Source organism: Lampetra planeri, chromosome 50 (assembly GCF_965212315.1).
Source record: "Lampetra planeri chromosome 50, kcLamPlan1.2.h2, whole genome shotgun sequence".
NCBI lineage: Eukaryota > Metazoa > Chordata > Hyperoartia > Petromyzontiformes > Petromyzontidae > Lampetra > Lampetra planeri.
The window spans coordinates 1,421,576-1,442,787 of NC_136156.1; the positions used below are offsets into that span (position 1 = coordinate 1,421,576).

General features: G+C 43.3%; 1 protein-coding gene across 7 annotated transcripts in view; it reads left to right on the plus strand.

Moving 5' to 3' along the window:
- Positions 1 to 21,212, plus strand: part of LOC144734199 (kelch-like protein 9) — a 113,989-nt gene that overhangs the window by 70,625 nt on the left and 22,152 nt on the right. For all 7 annotated transcript variants that reach the window (XM_078616285.1, XM_078616287.1, XM_078616286.1 and 4 more), the window contains one exon: positions 18,406 to 18,580. In XM_078616285.1, the coding sequence (XP_078472411.1) occupies positions 18,446 to 18,580 (135 nt within the window). In that variant the 5' untranslated portion in view covers positions 18,406 to 18,445. The remainder of the gene's footprint in view (positions 1 to 18,405; positions 18,581 to 21,212) is intronic.

The window sequence follows — 21,212 nt, forward strand, 5'->3', positions numbered from 1 at the left end:
GTGTTTGAGCAAGAGGAGAGTTGAGGCCGGGTGGTTTACGGTGGGGTAGGGTGCAGAGAAGGACCGTCGGGTTCGGGTGAGGAGGCGATGAAATCTCAAGAGCTCACGACTTGCCGCCTCGCTCGCTCGGTGTCTGCGCGGTGACAAATGCACCGAGCGCCCATCCCCTCTCGCCCGCTTTCACTTCCTTCAAATGGATGTCCTCGCTGCCAGCGAGAACCTGCTTCACCGTATCTTCATGGGTTTCTATTTATCGTTGCTCTCTCATCGGCTTGAGAAAATGTTGGCTTGTTCGACAAGCTCTGCGCTGTTCCTCTACTCCTTTTTTTTATTTGAAGCCCTGGCAATTTATGGTCTGGGTGGGTTCTGCTTATCAACTCTACTCAACAGCATTGGATGGAAGGGTTGGCAAAGATATACCGCAGTGGTGGTCTCCAGTGAAAGATGAACCTGGTACTTTATACTAGTGCTGTGTCGATTTACTGCTGTTAAAATTAAAATGCCACATTTGTTTAAGGGTTATTTATGGGAGGTATCTTGAACAAGCTGCATGTGATCTGATACGGGCTTGCATGGCATTGGGGTTATTTAACATGACACTTTCTGGCTAGTTTTTTAACGTTATTTTCTATTACTTGGTAGTTCATGTTCTTCGCCTGAACGTGTAGAGCAGGGCCTTCCGCAGGTCGATTAAATCGGATGTCATCGTTTTTATTGTCACGTATAATTTATGCAAGTGTGTCGTCTCGTAGCCTTGTTGAAGCTCATTTATGAGTTTCCTCCACTGAGCTAATTCCATAATTTAGGTAATTATCCGTAGAGAAAAGCTTGCCGTTGTTGGGTCTCACCCTTAATTTGGCTGGCAAAACGAAGCAAGTCCGGGCTAGCAGTGTGTGTGGTTCACAGACTTTGTAATTACTCATCATTGGCAGAACCGTTAATTGAAGACATTGAAGACCAAATATAGTTATTACATTTTACTATTGCTCTTCGAGTTATGCGGGTGGGTTGCAATATGGGTAGATCAAATATATATTGTCAACGGTTCATTTTGAGATTTATTTTGCAATACACGTATCCTATTTTCGACATTTTAGTTTTGTTTGATATCAGCGCATCAATACAAAATGTGAGCCTTGAGGTATTTAATTAAACTATATTTGCAACAAACATCAATGATTGGCCTGCAAGTGCATTATTGGGTGTAGTTTTCACCATTTTTGACATTCAACATTAACACTACAAGCCAGAAATTAATGCATTTGAATTCATAATTTTTGAAACGCACAGCTGGCCCACCTTAATCCCATCCCACCTGGATCTCACGAACGTGCGAAGATAAATTGAGTTGTCACTAAACGGCGCTGAACCAAGGTACTTATTTGAATGTCACGGAAGTATTTTTCTTCGTCCCACCATATCGCATGCATACTCTGGCTCGCTAAACTGCGCTATCAAGTCACGGGCAATTCTGCTAATTTTTTGGAGCCGAGCATTAACGCCTTCTTAAGCCATTACTTAAAATCAATTTCGATGGTGCGGTATTTTTAAATCCCGGTCACGGCTAAGCAATGTAACTAATATTGGCAGGCTTTGGTATTTTTTGGATTCGGCCTCGTTGAGTGAAAGAAGGATCCTCCCACTCTGGCAGCAGTTCTTAACCTTTACTGCAGCCTTGCACCCCTTGCTTTCTCAATCGTTAATAAAAGTACAATGTTAATAAATACAGAGGTTGGATGAAACAAAGTAGTTGTACTTACATGCCCGTGCTTAATTTACCTTCTCAAAGAATCTGGCCATATCTCGCACCCCCAGAGCGTGTGTGGACCCCAGCTTAAGAACCACTGCAGTATGGGGGTCACGAGTTTGACGTGCAGTGTTGGACCTCAAGGGTGCAGAGGTTAATGAAGGTGTAAATTACACGCACGGCCGATGCAGCAATGCAAACGTAAACAGACATGAGCTGGGTCTTCCCATCTCACCAGGTCACCAGGTTTATGAATGGATTTATTAATCCTATGTGTGTCCACCCATACCCTTGACATCCCACCCCAGTGGCTAATATCCTACACATTAGTAATTGTTTGCATTTGAATGCATTGACACTTCACTGTATCACTGTGTTCACATGCAGTGCATGCAGCGTGCATGTAAGCTGTCCATATAGCAAGGTTTCGAAATAAAAATGGTCAACGAAATATGAAGCTATATCGAACCCAAACATTTTTTATTACTTCCCATGTAACAGGAACCACTTTGTTTTCCAGGGTTTCAATATTACAGTATATAGCGATTGATATATCGGTGTGCAGTTTGGAGCATTTTCGACTATGTATTTCCTAATACACATGTATAATATAATTAGGGCTGGAACAATGCATCAATGGAAAACGATTCTTGACCCAAATGATACATCCATCAAATTCCTTTACCAACATCCCCCTCCTGTCCATCTCTGCAAATATAATGTATATGGAAATATGCTAATGCTATTTTAGTGTACGCACCAACGTGGCATTGGGAGCCTCGCGACGTGTGACGGGGGGTAGAGATCAAATGGGACAAAGTCCTGCAGGGATGAACGCAATCAAAAAAATACCAAGTACAAAAGACAAGAGTAGACGATACATTAAAGACAGTACAAAAGGCGTGACGGTGCACGAAAGACGTTTTGATAAGACAGGACGGTACAACACGGACGGTCGAAAAATATTACGGACTAGACGAAATATATAATTCAAGAAGGTACGAAGGAGACGTCGCAGCAACAGTAGGCACACATCACAGCTGTCGGGGATCTATCAATCCGGACAAGACGGCTGTAAGTATATGGTAGGAAACGCCCGAGGCCAATGTGTTCAGTGTGTTTTTCTGGTTGCAACGGAATTCGGGGGATATTCGTTTAGTTTCCTATTGTGTTCTTGCGTACTCGTATTATCAACAATACATAATATCGTAAAACAGTTCACTGCAATTCACTGTCACTTAGAAACAAAAATATGTAATTCCATGATCGCCTAGCCAGGGGGTTAAGTTGTCCCGGCTGTCGTTATAATAATATCCTAATAAACCTATATGTGTGCAAAGCTCCATAGATTCTGAGATATGTGATGGGGAGCAGGTGGGGGGGGTGTGATTGAGAGGAAAATAACAACGTTCTTTTGCATCTCAAAATGTTTCCAGGCAGTCAACTGGGCACTATTCATCATGTCTGAAACACCTTAATTAAATTTGAGGAACATTTTAAGCTTGCGGGATTACAATTTAAAATTAAACATAGCCTTTGCGGATTGTTTGCCGTGATGTTTTAGGGTGGCTGTCCTGCAGCGTCGTCGCAGCGCTCTGTGAATGGGCCTTCTTTTTCAGCATTTGGCTCCGCAGGTCTCGGAGGTAATTGCATCAAGCCAGAGGCCAGTGTGTCTCATGGCGGTTTCATGCGTATAAATTTGATTCTATGAAGGCGAAGATTTTACCTGCTCAAGACCAATGCTCTGTATTGCACATTAAAATCATACTGGGTACAAAACGTGAAAAAATACTTCTCTGCTATCAATCAGTTGCCGTGAAAATATAACACAGGCTCGTTTTACCTAATTTCCAGGGACACAGTGTCATGATTCGTAGCGTAGTGGGTGATTATAGGTGCATGGTGCGCAAGAGATGTAATAAAAATGCAATGTTGCTTTGATACCACCCTGAATTTGTAATTTCATTATGCATCCACTATGTACATGATTGAGTGTGGCCCCTGCCTCTCTCAAATGTGAAGGAGTTCTTCTATTAGTATTGCTCTCCTTTGTCTCCACCTCTCACTGCCCTGCCCCCCCCCCATCTTGACCCCCTTCACTTCATTGAACATTCCACGCAATGACATTGGCATTGTGCTCAGTCATTCTCCCAACAGTCTTCTTGAGCAAGGCATAAAACATATTTATTTAGAGCTCTCTAGATTCTGAACCCAGAGCCGTACCTTGAATGCAGTTGCTTTTCAACCGAGTAAGTGTTGTTTCCCAAAAAGAATATGGAAAGCCCCGCACGCACACATGTGTACGTCTGGGATATGCGATGTTTATAGATTAATAAATAATGAAACATTTCTATACATCAGTCCGGATGCAGCCGCTGTATTGAAGTTTCCTTGCATCCTGTTTGGCTAATGGGCAAGTTGAACACATTTTCAAATAGGGGGTAAGGATAACCTCAGCTGTGAAGAGTTCAGTGTTGAAATAGTTGTTGTTGTATGTGCTGTAAAACATCCTTGTTTCCATTCAAACATTACACTCATTGTATTTTCCACCATTTGTATTTTAGCATTTTGTCTGTGCAAGAATGTCACATTGGGTAGTGAATTGTAACTCCATATTGAATTGAACTTTGAACGCAAGACCAATTTTGCGCATTCTTAAGTCGTAGCCGATCACGAATTCATCAGCAATGTCAGGGCTGAACGTGTCACGAAAAACCGAGCTCATTAAAACTAAAACGTGATGACACAGAAGTTTTGCCACCAATAGTTTTGCTGACGAGTTGCGGCACGCACTGCTTGATGTGATGCTCGGATGAATTTAATTTTGTGCTTTGAGGCTTCTCAACGACTTGACCCCCTCGGTCTCAAGGCGGGAAGTGGGGGGGGGCTAAGACTTTGCACGTGAAGTTTGGAAAATGAGTTGTAAAAGCGCAGGTCACATGCTCTAATGAGACAAACCATAGAAATGTGCCTTATGCTGTTGTCATGCTTGGGTTTGAGTTTGGGCTGCAGAGGGTCTTTGGAAATGGCAATAATGTGACTTTTAATTGTGGACATATTATGCCTTCCGCCGAGAATAAGATACTGTGATGGTAATATCATGTAGACTGAATGTGATGTTTAAGAACGTTCACTTTTGGTCAACGGTGTTTATATAGAGAGTAATTAAAATCTCGCGCATTGTCAATTAATTTCATTGCACCTGAATGTGTTGGTGCGACAGTTTAACCCGGGGGGTAACGATGCAATATTTAGCTGAAGCTACGGAGCAAGAGTTCCTATCTCTAGTGCTCAGGGCCAACACATTCTCACTTTCAGCAACAAGTTGTAAATAAATTAATTACAATTGTGTTATCTGATTTACATACAAATGTGGGTGGCTGGTTGGTACGGGAAATTGAACTGGATTTTCTCATTTTGGCATGGAGTTGTGCTCCTCCACTTGACAAGCCAGCGCGTAAAATATTTGATGAGCATTTATTTGCGTGGCATGGGAAATGCTCCCCACGGTAAGGCTGTGGTGGGATTGTATTCCAATATTTTCAGTGGAACTGTCCCTTTTACAGGAGCTGATTATTATATTTATTTTGCCGGATGGTGCATTGCAAATGATCGCACGCACAGCGTCTGTGGCCAAATTTTAAGGCCATTGTCTCAGTGCAGAATGAGGTTGGGGTCTGGCAGGATTTTCGATGCGTTTGGCATTTATGCCATGCGTCGCACAAATGGAACTTTGGGGATTTTGCAGGTGTCTCATCACCATTGTGATTGTCTTCAGAATTTGGTTATTCAGCATCACATCCCCATTCCTTCCACCGATAAGTTGACGAAGACTCAGACGTGCCCACCACAGTGTTTGCAGTTCTTTTCATGGATGTATGTTGAACTTCTTTCGCATCGTGCATAGCCAACAGTGCTAATCACACCCCTCTCCACCCACCTACAACCACGACTCCTAAAAATTTAAATCAGCAAAATGAGTACGGTAATTGAAAAGCGAACATAAATTAATGACGGTGTGGAAATAATATTTTGCCACCGAATAGATTATTGCGTGAGGTGGTGGTGTTATTATTTACTGACACTTTTGAGAAGCAGTGAAGTGGATGTGAACGGCTGTAACTATGGTTATAATGCACACGCGATATCCCTTTCGCTCTAATAAATACCTAGAGCCGTTCCTGTGGGACCTTTAAACCATTGTCAGCTTCACATTTTCGGATCCCTCCAAATATCCAACGAGATCCACTTGGACCCTGGCTTTTCAAATCCTTTTTTCTGTGATCAGTACTTACCCTGTGAGGGTTAACTTGCATACCATGCTGTGGCCGAACTTTTCTAGTCGGTCGCCTTTGGGACTTGTCAAAGGGGTGACTGCAAATAGCTCGGACTGGCTATTGATGGTACCCCTTGGATTCCGACATAAAGCCTGCTGAACAACACTGAAACATTAACCCATTTCTCTCATCTCACTTGATTTGATGTTCCTGCCCATTGTGCGTTCGAAATCTTTGCTGTCTCTTGCTGTTCCTCCTCCGTGCGCACAGTCTCGGTTTCGGTCAATCTCTCTTCTAGCCCCTCTTCACTGGAATCAACTGCCCTTGCACGTCAAACAATCACCCCCCTCTCACTACCTTGCTCTCTTCTTGCCCACCCTTCCTTCGCCCCTCGTTGTCCTCCCCATTCGTACTAACGCCTTCCCTGTCCCCAACTTCCCGTGGTCTCACCCATCATCAACCCACCCACGTGATTTACATCTTCGTTTACTCCACGCATCGTCACCACCGCCTCACTTTACACGCATGTCACATCCACTCGTCTCACTTCATCTCGCCAACCGTCTTGTACCGTAGTTAGTTCACTGTACAGTGCCTTAGTTAAGGCGCTATATAAGTGTATGATAAGATAATATTTCATTATAGCCACCTCGGTTATTTTTCGTCTCTTAAGTAGACCATCACTTCCGCTGAACCTCTGTAATAGAAAAGTCTACCTGCAGTCGTTTCTGCTTTTTCAGTTTTGGGGCCCAGTGGGGGAGGTATGAAATATTGTTGTCTTCTGACCGGCACAATGTATGATTAGAGTCGGTTTTTCAACTATGAATTGATTCAATCCATGTGGTCATAATGAGCCTCCTACAGGTCGACTCGGCCTCAAATGAGAAGTTGGTGCGATATGTAAGCGTCGCCACGAGGGTGCTTACCACCGACCGCCTCGTTTTGCGTGGGGCTTTCATAGGTGCTTGCTCATGGCACTTGCCACAATAGTCTTATAAGGCTATACAGGGGATCTTTGTCTTTGTATACATACATATGCACAAGGGTAAACTGACTTGGTATTAGAAAAAAAAATGCCCTCCATGCAGATCATTGCTATTCATAAATATGAACCAAGTTGTTTACCACGTTTGTAATGATTTTTTTGTGCCGTGGTTTTTTTCCTTTAAATTAGAATTTTTCAAGGTGCCCTTTTGTTTTGTGTTTTTTCTTTTGAGTACGCTGTGGATTTTTTTTTATACAAAGGCAATGCTGCTGTGAGCTTCCCCCTACCCCAGCTCCTGCTGATGTGTTTTGCCGGTCAGCAGAAGACCATCTCTGTAAGGAGGGGCTTGCCCCATTCTCAGCACTGGCTGGCCCTTCTGGCTCGTAAATATTGAACGCTTTCATCCAACGGGTGCTTTCGTGACCACGGCAGATTTGAGCACGCTTTATTTTTACCCAACCTAAGGCAGCAACGCTTTGTACAACCGATGGATAGTGTGTGTTTTGTGGTGCGTAAGCGTGCTGATGTGCAAGTTGAATTATGATATTTTGCATGCATATGTATGCATCTTTGTATTAACCTGTTGAGGTGGTCACGTGATTAGGTATACCTATTTAAGAGTTCCTGCTTAGAGGGGACCCCCAAACAATGAATTCCTTATACAGAAGATTGATACCTGCTACTGTAACTCTGTGTTGTACAAATATTTACGTGCCTTAATATGTTGTGACACAACAATGCTAGTTAATTTTGAGTCTTGAGTTATCAATATTTATGAGTGATGAACTGAAGTGTTATTTAAACCAGTTTAGGCAAGTTGCATTTGGGAGGATGTACGAGTCTCCTGTACCACCGGATCTCAGTCTAAACACACAGCGTCATGCCTGAATCCGCTTCAGAGTTGAATATTAACAACTTGAGCACATTCGGAAGGAGCCGGGTGCAGGTTTTCAAGGAACATTGAATAAAAAAAAAAGCCCAAGATGTAAATTTTTTCGCTCCGGTGGAGTGATCGAAAATGAATACATGTCGCAAAAAAAAAAGCCACCTAATTTCTTCATCTCTATTCCGCGTGTTGAAGCGAGGCCTCCATCGAAAGGGCTAGTGTAAATTTTCGGTCATCTGACACGAATAGAAATCGTTGAAATGTGCACTACAAAGATGCTCTGTCGGAATGCTTTTGGCCGTGCGTAGCAGCTGTCCATATGCATTTTCATCGCCGGAGCGCTAAGTGCAAGTTGTAAGAGAGAGAGAGGGGGGGGGGGAGAGAGAAAGCAAAGGCTTGATCATTAAATCACATTACACTCGATACATTTTATTTTTTCACAACAGTGTGGCCGCTCGTGTGTCCATCTTCATCATCCTCAACGATAGCAAATCCTCTGGCGCCACAGGTGCTGTCGTCCGCACACAGATTAAATGGGCAGCCCACCCCACCCGCACTGTGTGGGGAGACTCCCCATCGCTTTCACCTCCTGGCTTCTGCGCATCTGGACGTCGCTGGATTTCCCGCACTCCTTTTGCACCGTTCCTCCACCGTTCTCTTAACAGACTCGAGATGTCCCAGAGACCAGTGCAGGGAAGGGCTTCTACTTGTCGCTAGATGAGAGCTTCATCGCACATTGGATTCCTCCAACATGAAGAGAAAACATATTCTAGATATATAGATTATTCATACGGTAACCGCCGACACACTGCAAATGTAGACATCGGAACACCATTCTGGTATCCAGTACTTGGGGAAAACCCAGGTAATGCATTTTTGTATATGCATGAACATTAGGTATAGGGGGTGGCCTTCTATTTATGTGAGCAGGAAGGGCCCAACGAACTGATCGTCCCTGTTTCACGGTCATCCTGCAAGGGTACAGTTGTTGCAAGGTACAGATATTAGTGACGCAATCATGACTTGCATATCTCGCGATACAAATGGCTATTAGTATTGGCATGCACATTGCTTGTTACAGCAATAAGGAACCGTTAAAAAATGCAAAGCAAGACCAATCTTTTACAAACAAAAATAAAGGAAGAGGAACAAAAAAAATGCCACGAAGCGAGAAAACACGGACTGCCAGCAAAGAAAGTGGGAGGCTTGGAGAGAGACACTTAATTTATTTTGCATCATTTATTTGTACGTTTGGGGGGATTCTTACGTTTAAAATGGAATCCCCTCCATCAGAAAGACACTTCAACCAGCCGTGTGACTCGCAAGCCCGTCTGTCGAGGCACAGTCCCAGGGCAAACATTTGATCACGGTTGTGGTCTTTCCTATTGGGGGGGCCGGCTTCAACCCCCAAGGGTAGTCATGATAATTCTAATCGTACAAAGTAGGATATTTGAGATTTAAATAATTCAACGTCTACCCATACATACCTCGATGAGCTCCTCGTCAGAGCTGCCTCCATTTTATAAAGTCCGCGCGGGACTACCCAAGTGGATCCTCAACCTCCCGCGTGTGCACGATAGCGCTATCTCCTTCACCCTATGCCGATCCCAGATGTCTGTAAGTTGCAGGTCAGGTGTCCCGTACACCTCTGAATCTCGCAAACGCGCAAGCGGCTCAGAATCGCGGTGTTTACAGCAATTTTGCAGACACGTGGCTGAGAACCACTGCTCTCGAGCAAAAAGATGCGTCCTGAAAGAGCCTCTAAGGTGAAATTGGCCTAATTTCTGCAGGGGCAGTGCACTGGTTTGTTACCAGCTTGGTGTGCCAAGATGACGCTTTTTGAGTGGTTCAGGCTCACTCGCCAAGAGGGATTGTGTGACATCGCCGGCGGGGGGGGGGTGTCTTTAGAAGGCTTTATTGAAAGCAGGCACGCGGCACTTTGCCAACACTTGAAGTACGTTGTTACTTCCTGGATTCACACTCGCGTCTCACGACGCGGAATGCTGCATGGTGGGCACTATCAGCAGCCGTGACTTGACCGTCTGTCTGCCTCAAGCGACTCAGCTCTGGAACTTGCCGTATGTGAAAATTAAGCAGATAAATGTGGACATCTGCTTGAATACAAATGTGAGGAAAATGTTTTATGCTTCCGTTAAATGTTTTTTTTTTCAATGCCGGCTACTTTGTTACACCTTCCAATTCTCCCATCAGCAGAGAGCTAATGATTTAACATTGCATGGTTGTTTGTTTAATGACCATATATTATATTCTACAGATTCATTTTAATACTAGATTTGAAGTTTTAATGACTGCAAGGAATCATACCCTTTGGTTCTTTCGGTAAAGTCACGTAGGTGAAGAAAAAGAAAAAAAGAAAATAATAAAAGTTTAATTGAAAATTAAAATAACTAAATTAAATCACGACGTTTCGGGCGCAGCAGTATGCCGTACTCCAGCGATTGTTTTCTCGCTGACGGACACTTGTGTTGCGCCCGAAACGGTGTGATTTAATTTAGTTATTTTTCTTTAAACTTTTATTATTTTTTTTTATGTTCACCTACGTGACTTTCCCGAAAGAACCAAAGAGTATTTATTTTGATAGTTGGATAATACTCTGCAATATTCGTAGTTTATGTCGCTGTCTTATGCAAATACTTGATGCAAGTTTTCAAGTTGATTTTACCAGAGTAACCTGGTGCATTAGTCTGCCAGTAGGAGGGCGGTGGTTTGCTGCTGTGTGTACAATCCCAACTGAGTAAGTAATATGGTGGTATAATTTTCGAATTTGGAAAATTGGTAACCCCCTGACACCGGCAACGTCACGAGCCACTCAGGGCATTTTCTACTCTAAAGTAGACGGCTCGTTGTATGGTTACGGCTATTGCACCCACCGTGATAATAATCGATGGTAAGCATTGCAGTAAATGTTTACGGTTCGTATATTCACTATTTTGTTTATTATCAATAACTTTGATTTTCGCAATATACATGGAACACAAGTGGTTAATTTTAATACCATCCGATGGCCGATGACCAAATTGCCCAGAATTCTCGCAATCTTTCAGATCTCGGAAGCTAAGCAGGGTTTTGTAGCCTGTATAGTGCTTGGACGGGTGACGACAACTATGCACGCCAGGTTTTTCGCAGGTTTCAGTTCAGTTTCAGTTCATTTATTAGGTATAGCCCTGTGAGCCATGCGCCTCTTGAATCGGGTGCAACCGCAACAAACAAAAACACGAACACGAAACATCTCAAAGTGACTACGCAGGTGACTGCAGAGCAAAAGCAAATGATAATTTCAGGTTACAAAGAAAGAGGAATACCATCACAACCGGAGTAAGTTGCCACGGTGCACACCAGGACCACGCTTGGGATGCTTTGGCTCCAACCAAAAGGCCCCGACTGCCAAAGAGCCGCAAACGGATTGAAGGTCCGAAGAGTAGCGGGAGCCGTGCCGTGCCGAGTGGCTGCGCTGTCTTATCTGTGGCTCAAATGAAGTACGGCACTTTACTCAAAAAAACCCCATCGTTCATCCAAAGTGGCATTCCAGTGATAATCGTGCATTTGCAAAAATGGGTAAAAGTTCTAAATGAAGATGTGTACTAAAAGCGTTGGCCTAATGGTGGCTTCATTAAAACGAGTGTTCACTGGTTATTTTATTTGACGGATGGTTGGTTTATGAATTTCAGCTGTCCATTTATATGTTTAACTCACATTTTCCATGCGGTCTTTGTTTCCCTCGTGTTCCCCATGTCTGTGTTGCAAAGATATGCATTTAATTACGTTCATTCAAGACCTGAATGTATTTTCATATTAGAGAAATACTTGCTTAAAATTATTTATAAATAAAATTGCTATCTTTAAACAAAATATGAATCGGGCAGCCAGACCAGTTCCGTGTGAATAGGAAGCATGGCATGCAGCTTTTCAGGCTTTGCCGGTTAAATTCACACTTTCTCTGATTTCCACCACAAAAAAATTAAGGCCTCGATTGTATGTATGTTGAACTTCTTTCGCACCGTACGTAGCCAAGCGTGCTTATCGGAGGTGTGTGGGAAGGACAACAAACTAAACACAAAAAGCAGTTCTAAAGAAATGAGTTTTCAATCTAGATTATTTTAAAGTGACTAGCTCTAGTGACGTCCTAATATCGGAAGGAAGGGCATTCCAGACGGCCGCAGAAGCGCATTTGAAAGCGCGTGATGCAGTGGACCGTCTTTGTTCGATGGTCAGCCAAAAGCTGCTGCTGCGAAGATGATTAAAATGAGAAGAGCTGAATGGCAGAGGTGTGGACTCGAGTCATGTGACTTGGACTCGAGTCAGACTCGAGTCATGAATTTGATGACTTGCGACTCGACTTGGACTTGCATAACAATGACTTTGTCCCACCTCTGCTGAATGGTGATCAAAGGAATAAACAACCAGCAGCCCATCGTTCTTAGCCCTCAGCCATTCCACACTCGCAAATGGCAAAGCCATCCAGGCACCCGACAGAGTAATGGAGCATTACCCCATAACTCAAAACTCACTCGGCACCGCTGGTGTACAAATTAATTACCACAATTAAGCAATTTTGGGGTTGTTTTACTCCTGTGTTTCTTGTGGTTCTTCAGACATTGGTTTCGGCATGGTTGGGCTGTGTATTTCTCTTCCATGTGTCTGGCATTTTTGCTTTATTAAACAAGAAATTGGTTGTTTTTATTCGTATGCATTTGAGCACCTGCATACTCGAGGTTGATTTGTAAACACAGTGCTTCGTTTGTTATTGGTTTCTCAGTAATGATCAAAACCTTTGTCGTTGTACTCTAACCCTCTGGACTCAAGCAATGAATGTAAAATTTGTAAGATAACACAAAACAAGCAAACAAATAAATAAATGGTTCATGATAGGAAAAAAATAATGATCAATTTCTGCCTCCATATAGGAAATTTTGATATGCAAATTGCATGGAATTCAAGCATGCAAATGTGATTTTGGAAAAACCCCGACTGCCACCATCAATGCCACCTTGTTACAGAAAACACATATATAGCGGACAACGGTCCTTTTTCTTGCCACGCGATATACATGTCTTCGCCTGAAATATTACGCGGGTCGTATGATTATCTGTCGAGGTTAAGATAAAGGTGCGGGCCTTGCAACTGCTTGCTCACACCACTGCTCGCAGAACGGCCTTCCACCGGAGGGAGCTCTAGAGAGCCCCTCGATAAAGTATATCTTGTTATTCATTGTTGACAGTGCTAGTGTTGTGGGGGTTGGGGGGGGTGCAGTCACATCTTGGGGTATGGAAAAGCGGTTGAGAGGGGTGTCGTAGGAAGTGGTTAACTCAGATTGCTGGAGCTCGCGTGAGAGTGTGGGTGGTTGATTTTGCATTGCCTTGACGGCCAGTAAATAGGGTCTCCCCGGGTTCCAGTGGTGAAAAGTAGAATATTACAGGAAGGAGATAAGCCAAGGGTGGTATTTCCACTTAGTTTTGCCGCATTTGAACACAAAGCCTGCATTGATGTCTGTTTCCAACGTATTGCATCCAAGGCAGATTCGATTTCCATAATCCCCTATTTCTTTGCAGCTGTAAAAATCCCATTTCAGACTTACAGTAATGTTATCGTTTAGTTACGCCTGAAATTCTATGGGATTTTCTTCCAAAGTAAATTGTTTTTGCTACCTGTTTGTAATATTGCAAAAAATATATGTTGTTTATCATGCTTTATTAAGTGTCAAAAGAAAAAGGTTGAGTATAATTGCCTTTTGCTAAGGAGTAACGTGTTTGAATAATGTTCTTATTGGTACACAAACATCAGAGTGGACGATGTTAAAATCCTTGGTGAGCAACAAAGGCTGTGAGCCGTCATGGCAAGGCAAGGGGTGACGCACAATGAGCTTTCAGCGGTGACGTGGCTGGAGCGGCAGCGGCAAAATGGACGTTAAAAAGCTCGTGCTGTTATTCTAAAAAAGAATAGGCCAATGTCTGTCTCCGTCCAAATTTGACAAATTACCCTCGAATTACTCAATTGGGTAAAACCACATGGTCCCCTACGTGTTTAGACTGTACATGTCAGTGTAACAGTACCGTCATGGTCGCCTCCGTGCTGTGAGAATGGCACACATACTAAATGTGGTGCTAAATTTAATAATGTTAAAAGTAATGCACTGCACGCAGCAAAGAAAACACATGCTGCATTTGTTTGTAACCATGCTATACAGACGCTACACAAGTAAGAAATCCCTGCTGGATCCAGACTTACGACTCACGATGGAAAGTCCTGAGGCTTCACTTCCATAACTTGTGGACTCGTCTGAAAACCAAACATGGTGGTTTATTCATACAATGGTTCCATTCTGGTGGCTGACAATAGCAGGGGAAAATGAGTGACTTCCAATCGCAGAGAGACCCAGGCAAGGACTTTTTTTTTAGCAGAGAGAGTATAGATAGAAGGAAATTCATGCATTTTTTGTAGGGATTGTGGAGCGAAATTCATTAATTTGTGTATGAATTTAAGCTGCCCCACTTGATACAGTAATTTTGCTGTGATGGTGCTACCTGAAGACGGAAGCTTGTGTTGCCTCCGAAACGTCGTGATAAAAAAAAAAAATAACCTACGTGACTTTACCGAAAAAACTAAAGAGTATGGACCCTTGCAGTCACGAAAACTTCAAATCTAGAATGAATTGAAGCGTTTACTCTCGGGCTTTTCCACTGCACCTTCCATATTCAGTGTCTTGTAGATTGGGGCATAATTACATTCTTTTTCAGGAATGAAAGTGTGAATAGCCATTCTCGAAACGGTTCCGCCCAAGTTTGTCAGACTGCTGAGTGATGATACTGGGCGTAAAAAAAAAAATCCATAAATTATTTTTGGAGTGTGCGTTGTTGAATATGTTTGATATAAATGAGTCGCAAATATTAATAGCAGCCATATATCATGTTTTTGCAAGGGTGGGTAACCATCGCTATTTGAATTTGTGTGTATTTGTAGGGCGCCACAGTGGCGAGATGCTATCTCCCTCACCCGGGATGCAGGAGGTCGTGGGTTCGATCCCGAACCCTGACGATGCCTGTTGGATATTTGTAGTTCGCGTGTTCTCGCTCTCCATGAATTTTTCTTCAGGCCCTCTGATTTTGGTCCCCTCCACATTTGCAAACATGCTTTTAGATTATTTGGCCGCGACTATCAATTCCCACATCTCGATGAGCTGCCGTGTGTGGCTAATGTCACCTTTGAAAAAAAGTTGAAAGCTGAGTGGGATTTACCTAGTAAAAAAAAGTTGTTGAGTTTTAGTTGCTTTAACACGTGGAAAAATCACCACTTTTAAGCTGACCACTGTGGAGGAGATGGGTTTGTGCAGGTTATTGAACAGCAGCAGACTGCAAGGGATATTCATTACAGTGTACCTTATAAGAATGCTAGTTGGTGGCATGCCCGCACATTTCCAAACCTTGTAACAAAATCGGTCAAATTCAGCCTTTAAAAGTGTTCAATATCTGTAAGCGTTGGTGGAGTTGATTTATTAATTAAACACTATATTCTAAAATCCCTATGCATGGGTGTGCGGCTGCACACTGAACGTTGACTTGAATCCAATACTTTGGTTAACAATTTTTTGTTGGTAGCCGTCCACCTGGTAATGTCCAAAACTTTTTCAAGGTGCGGATGAAACCCCTTTGAGCTGTGACTTAAATATTTTGAGATAAACAAACAAAGTTACAATCAAACGAAAGCATTCAGAATGTAATTATAAGATATGCGTACATTTTCTGATTCCTTATTGGCAACTTTGTTAATTAAATTACCACGCAGTTCAAGTACGCAAATTGACTTGCACGTCGCGTACGGTTCGGCAATTGACAACACAGCAATGATTTCCAAAGATATAATTGAAGCAAAGCCTGCACCGTCACCCCTGTTAGCAAGGCCCCCATGTCCCTGCAGGGACCGATGCTTGGCTGGACCTCAGTGCTCATCGACCCGTTCCTTGAACTACATGATCCTGCAGACGCTGCTACCGCCACCGTCTCCGCCAGGATCGCACAGAGCCCTCTCTCTTGTCCCTCGCCCCTCTGTGAGCTCGGTACCGTCATGTTCTGAGCTTTCACGGCGTCCTCTCTGCTGCATGCCAGCATGAGACGGTGTGAATGGGATGTCTGGCGGTACGCAAAGATCCCCCACCCACTCACGAACGCACGCCCCATTGTGCTGCTGTTCCATGAACCCCTGCCATGTCTTTTTATTTCTTATTTAAAGTATCAGAATATGTATTTATACTGGAGGAATCCCATGAGCTGCAGGTCAGAACGATAAAACAACAATCCAAAAACACGATTGTGGTGCACAGTATAGGACAGGTAAACAACAACAAAAATATATACAAATATCACAAAACTTTTGTTTTCTTACCAGATAAAGCCCACTGAGCCATTAGCTTTTTCAGAAACGACCTGGCCACAAATGATAGCTCAACAAAATTGCTTATCACGTGTAAATTTATCACAGCCAAATACTATAAGTAATCTAAATAATTTGTAACGTCGGTCATTGGGAGAGATGATATGGTGGCCGGAGGTGGAGTGGTGGGCAGTGAGGCAGTCACTCGTGCTATGAGTCAGACCGTTTTTTGTTTGCCAGGTTTTATTTATTTATTCCTTGTTCCTTCGTTATTGCGAGCTGGCTTAGCAGAGAGATGTGAAGGACATCCCGTCGTCGTCGCTGCTGCTGCCCTCGCCGCCGCCATTGCAGATGCATGCGTCATCGTGGCGATTCGAATCACAAGGCAACAAAATTATACGTCCACAAATATGCGTGCAATTGGAGCGATTTTAAAGAGGCATCGCCAGCCAACGCAAATAATAATGACCAATGCAGCAAGGTGCATTCAAATAACGCTTTGTATTAATAATGTAATAATTAATAGTTTTAATGCATTATTGTTGATATTGTTATTTGTGTTGTTATTTACGTGTTATTTTTTTCCGGTACCTCCGACGCGTTCTGATGTTACCCGGTCCTCCGTGCAGATCGCTGATGATGATGATGATCTTGTTCTGTGCACATGCACCACGGGATCTCCCTTGCAAACTAGCTGGGGGTAACTGGCTGCTCGGGATTTTCCATGTACGACATTGATTTGTTCATTCTAATTTAATTGTTCAAGGCTATTGTAATAAGCATCAGCAGACATAACATTTTTCTATGTATTTTTTTAATGTAATAAGCATTTTATGTCGTTTAACCTGCGGTTACTAAGCAGTGTTTGTCATTTCACACTTCTTTGCCTTTACACGCAAACACAAGTTGTTAAATACTTACTTATTTTGTAGAGTTGTTAGAAATTATTTTAATCCTGGTTCTTTTTGTGGCATGGCAACAGTTATAGTTTGCACTCGTTCCTTGTTTTTTCATTTTCTAGTTAAGTAAATTGTAGTTAGCAAATAACAATAGAAAAAATATTCACGTTGCGTAACATTCACCTCACCCCCCATGTGATAAATCCCATCGGTTTTATCCACTTTGGTGGGATGGGGGGAGGAACCGGTTAAGGTGGTGGTCTGTTTTTCTCCGTTGGTCTTGCTGGTGATTCGGTTGATTGTGCTTGGGGTTGCAAGGAGCATTGGTTAACATCGTTTCTTTGAATTGTGTGCGTTGTTTTCGACCCGTTGCGTTGTTGCACCGTTGTTCCCGATTGAACTGAGCCCTACGCGGTGCGCTGTTTAGTTGTGAATTATTTTCTGGTTGTGAACGATGATGATGATAATTTTTCAACTCGTGAATGTTGCTTAATAGTCAGTGTCGTGTTAGAAACTACCGTCGCACCGTTACCCCCTCATTGTCATTCCTTTGATAATGGCAGAAATTTTTTTTGCCTCGTGGCTTTCAAAGCATCGATTTAAAAAAATAATTGTTGGACAGACACAGTTGGAAAACACAATTTATTTTTTAAAGGCTGGATGGGGATCAAAATGATGAAATGAAGGGGTGAGGCAATGGAGGTTGGATTGCTACTGAATAATTAAATTTGATCATGAAAAGCAACAAGCCAATGTGCCTGAAGAGGAAAGTTTTAAATCGTTGACTGTTACACTGCTATGGCAGGGATCGAAAACACAGGATGCTGACAGAGGTAATGGGACAGAGCTGAAAAGTACGCAAATAGATTTGCATGCTCACAATTACTCTTAATAGACGGAGAGAGATGACCGCAGATCAGAAAATCGAAACGTCACATTGACTTTTAAGAAACGTTAGTGGTCTTGGGAAAGACGCTTTTATTCGAAGAGATGATGACCATCGTGGAGATGGAGCGATGAGATCAGGTCATGTGCAGGGGCGACATGGATTGTGGATTTGCAGGGCGGTTAGTGATGTTGACGACATGAGGAGGAAGCCATCAGGCAAGTGGATAGATCATGTCGACCGTTGATGATGATGGTTTTTAAACGCACGGTGTTGTCGAACAGATTTCGTAACTGCGACGCTCTCGTGTCTTCCCCCCTCCCGCCCCCGTGTGTCTCAGGTCACTGATAGATTCTGGGGAGGGCGAGTCACTTCTCACCATGTCGCTGGCTAGCGAGCCTGGCGTCGTGAGCCGAGGCCAGGCCGGCAAGCCCCCCGGGGGTCCCATACCGTCGTGCCCTCCCAGCGGCACCAAGCTCTTCACCAGCACCGTCCACTGCACTGCCGTGCTGGAGGTAAAGCCGGAGAGCGGTGGTGGTACTCGAAGTGCGGTCCCCGGACCACCGTCGGGGTCTGTGATGCTCCTTCAGGTGGTCCGCAGGGCTGTGATGCAAACGCAGCTTGATGCCGACAACAATGACAACGCTTACACCTTTTGCTTTGGCCGTTAATTTATATTTTACTCGTGATATTTAATTTTAAAATGAAGTTAAGTAAATTACCCTGATTAAACTACGCTCACCCTAAAATATGAATGCCCCCCCACCCCGAAATAAAAATTTAAAAAACCTTGCTGCGTAAAAAAACTAAATTCGATGGTGTTTTGTGTCCAGTCATTTGTGACTCGGTTTAAATTTGCTTTAGTCACAGGGGGTTGAATTCTAGATTTAAACCAATAATTCTGCAGTGTTACCGATTGCTCTTGACACCTTAAATTAACTGACAACCCACCCGCAATGTGACATTTACATTTTATTCTCGCGTGTTTCAGCAACAACACTAAACAGAGTCAGCATGGTTGACAAAGTAAAACACAGTAATACAGTACAGCCAACAAAAAAATGTGCCTTAACCGTGTCCAAACATGCAACATCCATGCCTTACTCCTTCCCATCGGATTATCAGGCGTGTAATTAACAATATCCAAAACACAGAATAATCACTGTCATAGATTACACAATATCCAAAAAATTAATGGAGAAAGCCTGCCATGCAATGCCATATTGTTGTGGATTGCATCTAATTAAAAGGGGCTATAGATAAATGAAGCGTGTATCAGAAAAATAGATATTACGTTCAAAATACAACAATTGTCAATTACAGTACCCTTGAATTGTTAACCTAAGCATAGATGTTGCCTTGTGATCGTTCTGCTAGAGCTGTAGAGATGTTTTTTGTGGAATGGAGAAACCCCCCCACCTCCCTTTGGATCCTGTAAACTCTTGTGACAATTCCACGTCAATTTGGGGACACGCGCACTAAAGAGTCGTTGAAACGCTGTTTAACTGGAGTAGCCACAGCTGTGCTTGTGCATGCCGCAACGTGCATTCGGCCGGCTGATTGCCACGCGGCGCTGCACGCAGCTAAGTTAGTCGGTAATATCACTTAATCAGTGTTTGCTCTGCGTACATACGCACTGGAGGATGTTGCATGTCGCAACCTGCATTCAGTCTGCTTGTCACACGGTATCACACGGCGGGGTGGGGGGGTTAGGTTAGCCTGCAGGCTTCCCGGTTTAACGGATTTTAACTTTGTTTAAAAGGCACGAAATACGCAGTGCAGCTTGAAAAATGAGGCTTAGGGTGCAGCGGAGGAAGAGGTCGGTGATACTTGACCCTTCATCGCAAGTCCACGTGATGTCCCCCAGTCCAGCGATTTGCAACGACAAATGTAATGATCCTGGTCTTTAGAAGTCTCGCCTTGTAAAAAAAATACACTTGACTTGACACTTCCATTTACACATTGCACATTCTATTTTGCAGGGCATCCATAATGGTATCGACGAGTATTGATGAGTAGTAATTAGGTAGCAGTTTCAAATACACGGTTGAATGTTGCTTATGGGAAGCATGTTGGCGAGACGTTATCTCACTCGCCGGCTATGCAGGAGGTCGTGGGTTTGATCCTGAATCTGATGCCTGTATATTTGGAATATGCCTGTTCTTTTTCATGATGAATGCATTAAATGACATCATAGTTGAAGTTGATTCTTTACTTATGGTGACGGATGTGACCGAATGTCCGTGACCAGGAGGAATACACCGTGCACTCCAAAAGCTGTGATCTTTCTCTTCTTGGTTCTTTCGGTAAAGTCACGTAGAAGGGAAGTAATAAAATAATAAAAATAAAACATAATAAAATAAATCTCACGAGACGCTGTCTCCCCGACAGACCTGGTCTTCATCTGAGGACGGCTGCTTGCGTTGTGGCCGAAACGTCGTGAGAATTATTTTATTATGTTTTATTTTTATTATTTTATTACTTCCCTTTTACGTGACTTTACCGAAAGAACCAAGAAGATGAATCCCTGCAGTCACGAAAGCTGTGATATTATTTGGCGAGCATTTCTAGAGACGAAACTCAACACTCGCTGAAAATGATAGGTTGCACATTTTCCTTGAAACATTTCTTGTTTTGGTTACACTGGATAGGAGTCCATTCCATAGCTTCGGTGCAACCACCGAAAATTTGCCCGCTCTGCAATTGTGCCGTCGGTCCGACGCTGCTGCATTGCTAATAGAGACATGCGTTACAGCTAAGACAATCTGTGGCAGGGTCAGCAAGATTCTTCGTGTTGCATTATCACAATGTCAAGATACCTTGTTGGGCTGCTGAACCTTGGTGATAGAGGGCAGAACACTTGGCTCCCACATTGCTTTGGCCACTTGGAAAAAGAGTCGTTGGCTGCAGTCGACTTTTAAATACAGCTTAACTGAAGTAGTGGCACATTTTCTGCTTAAATGTTGCAACTGGAGGTTAATACACATGTTAATTGGTGCAATTATCCTCAACGCAATGTAAATTGCACTTAAAGTGGCAGTGTTTAACCCGAAGCATTGCAGTGAAAAGCAATGTCGCACAGCGCATTTACGTGCAGTGTGCCGCAAACCCAACAGTGCAATTCACGGCACGAGCAGCATTGTTTCA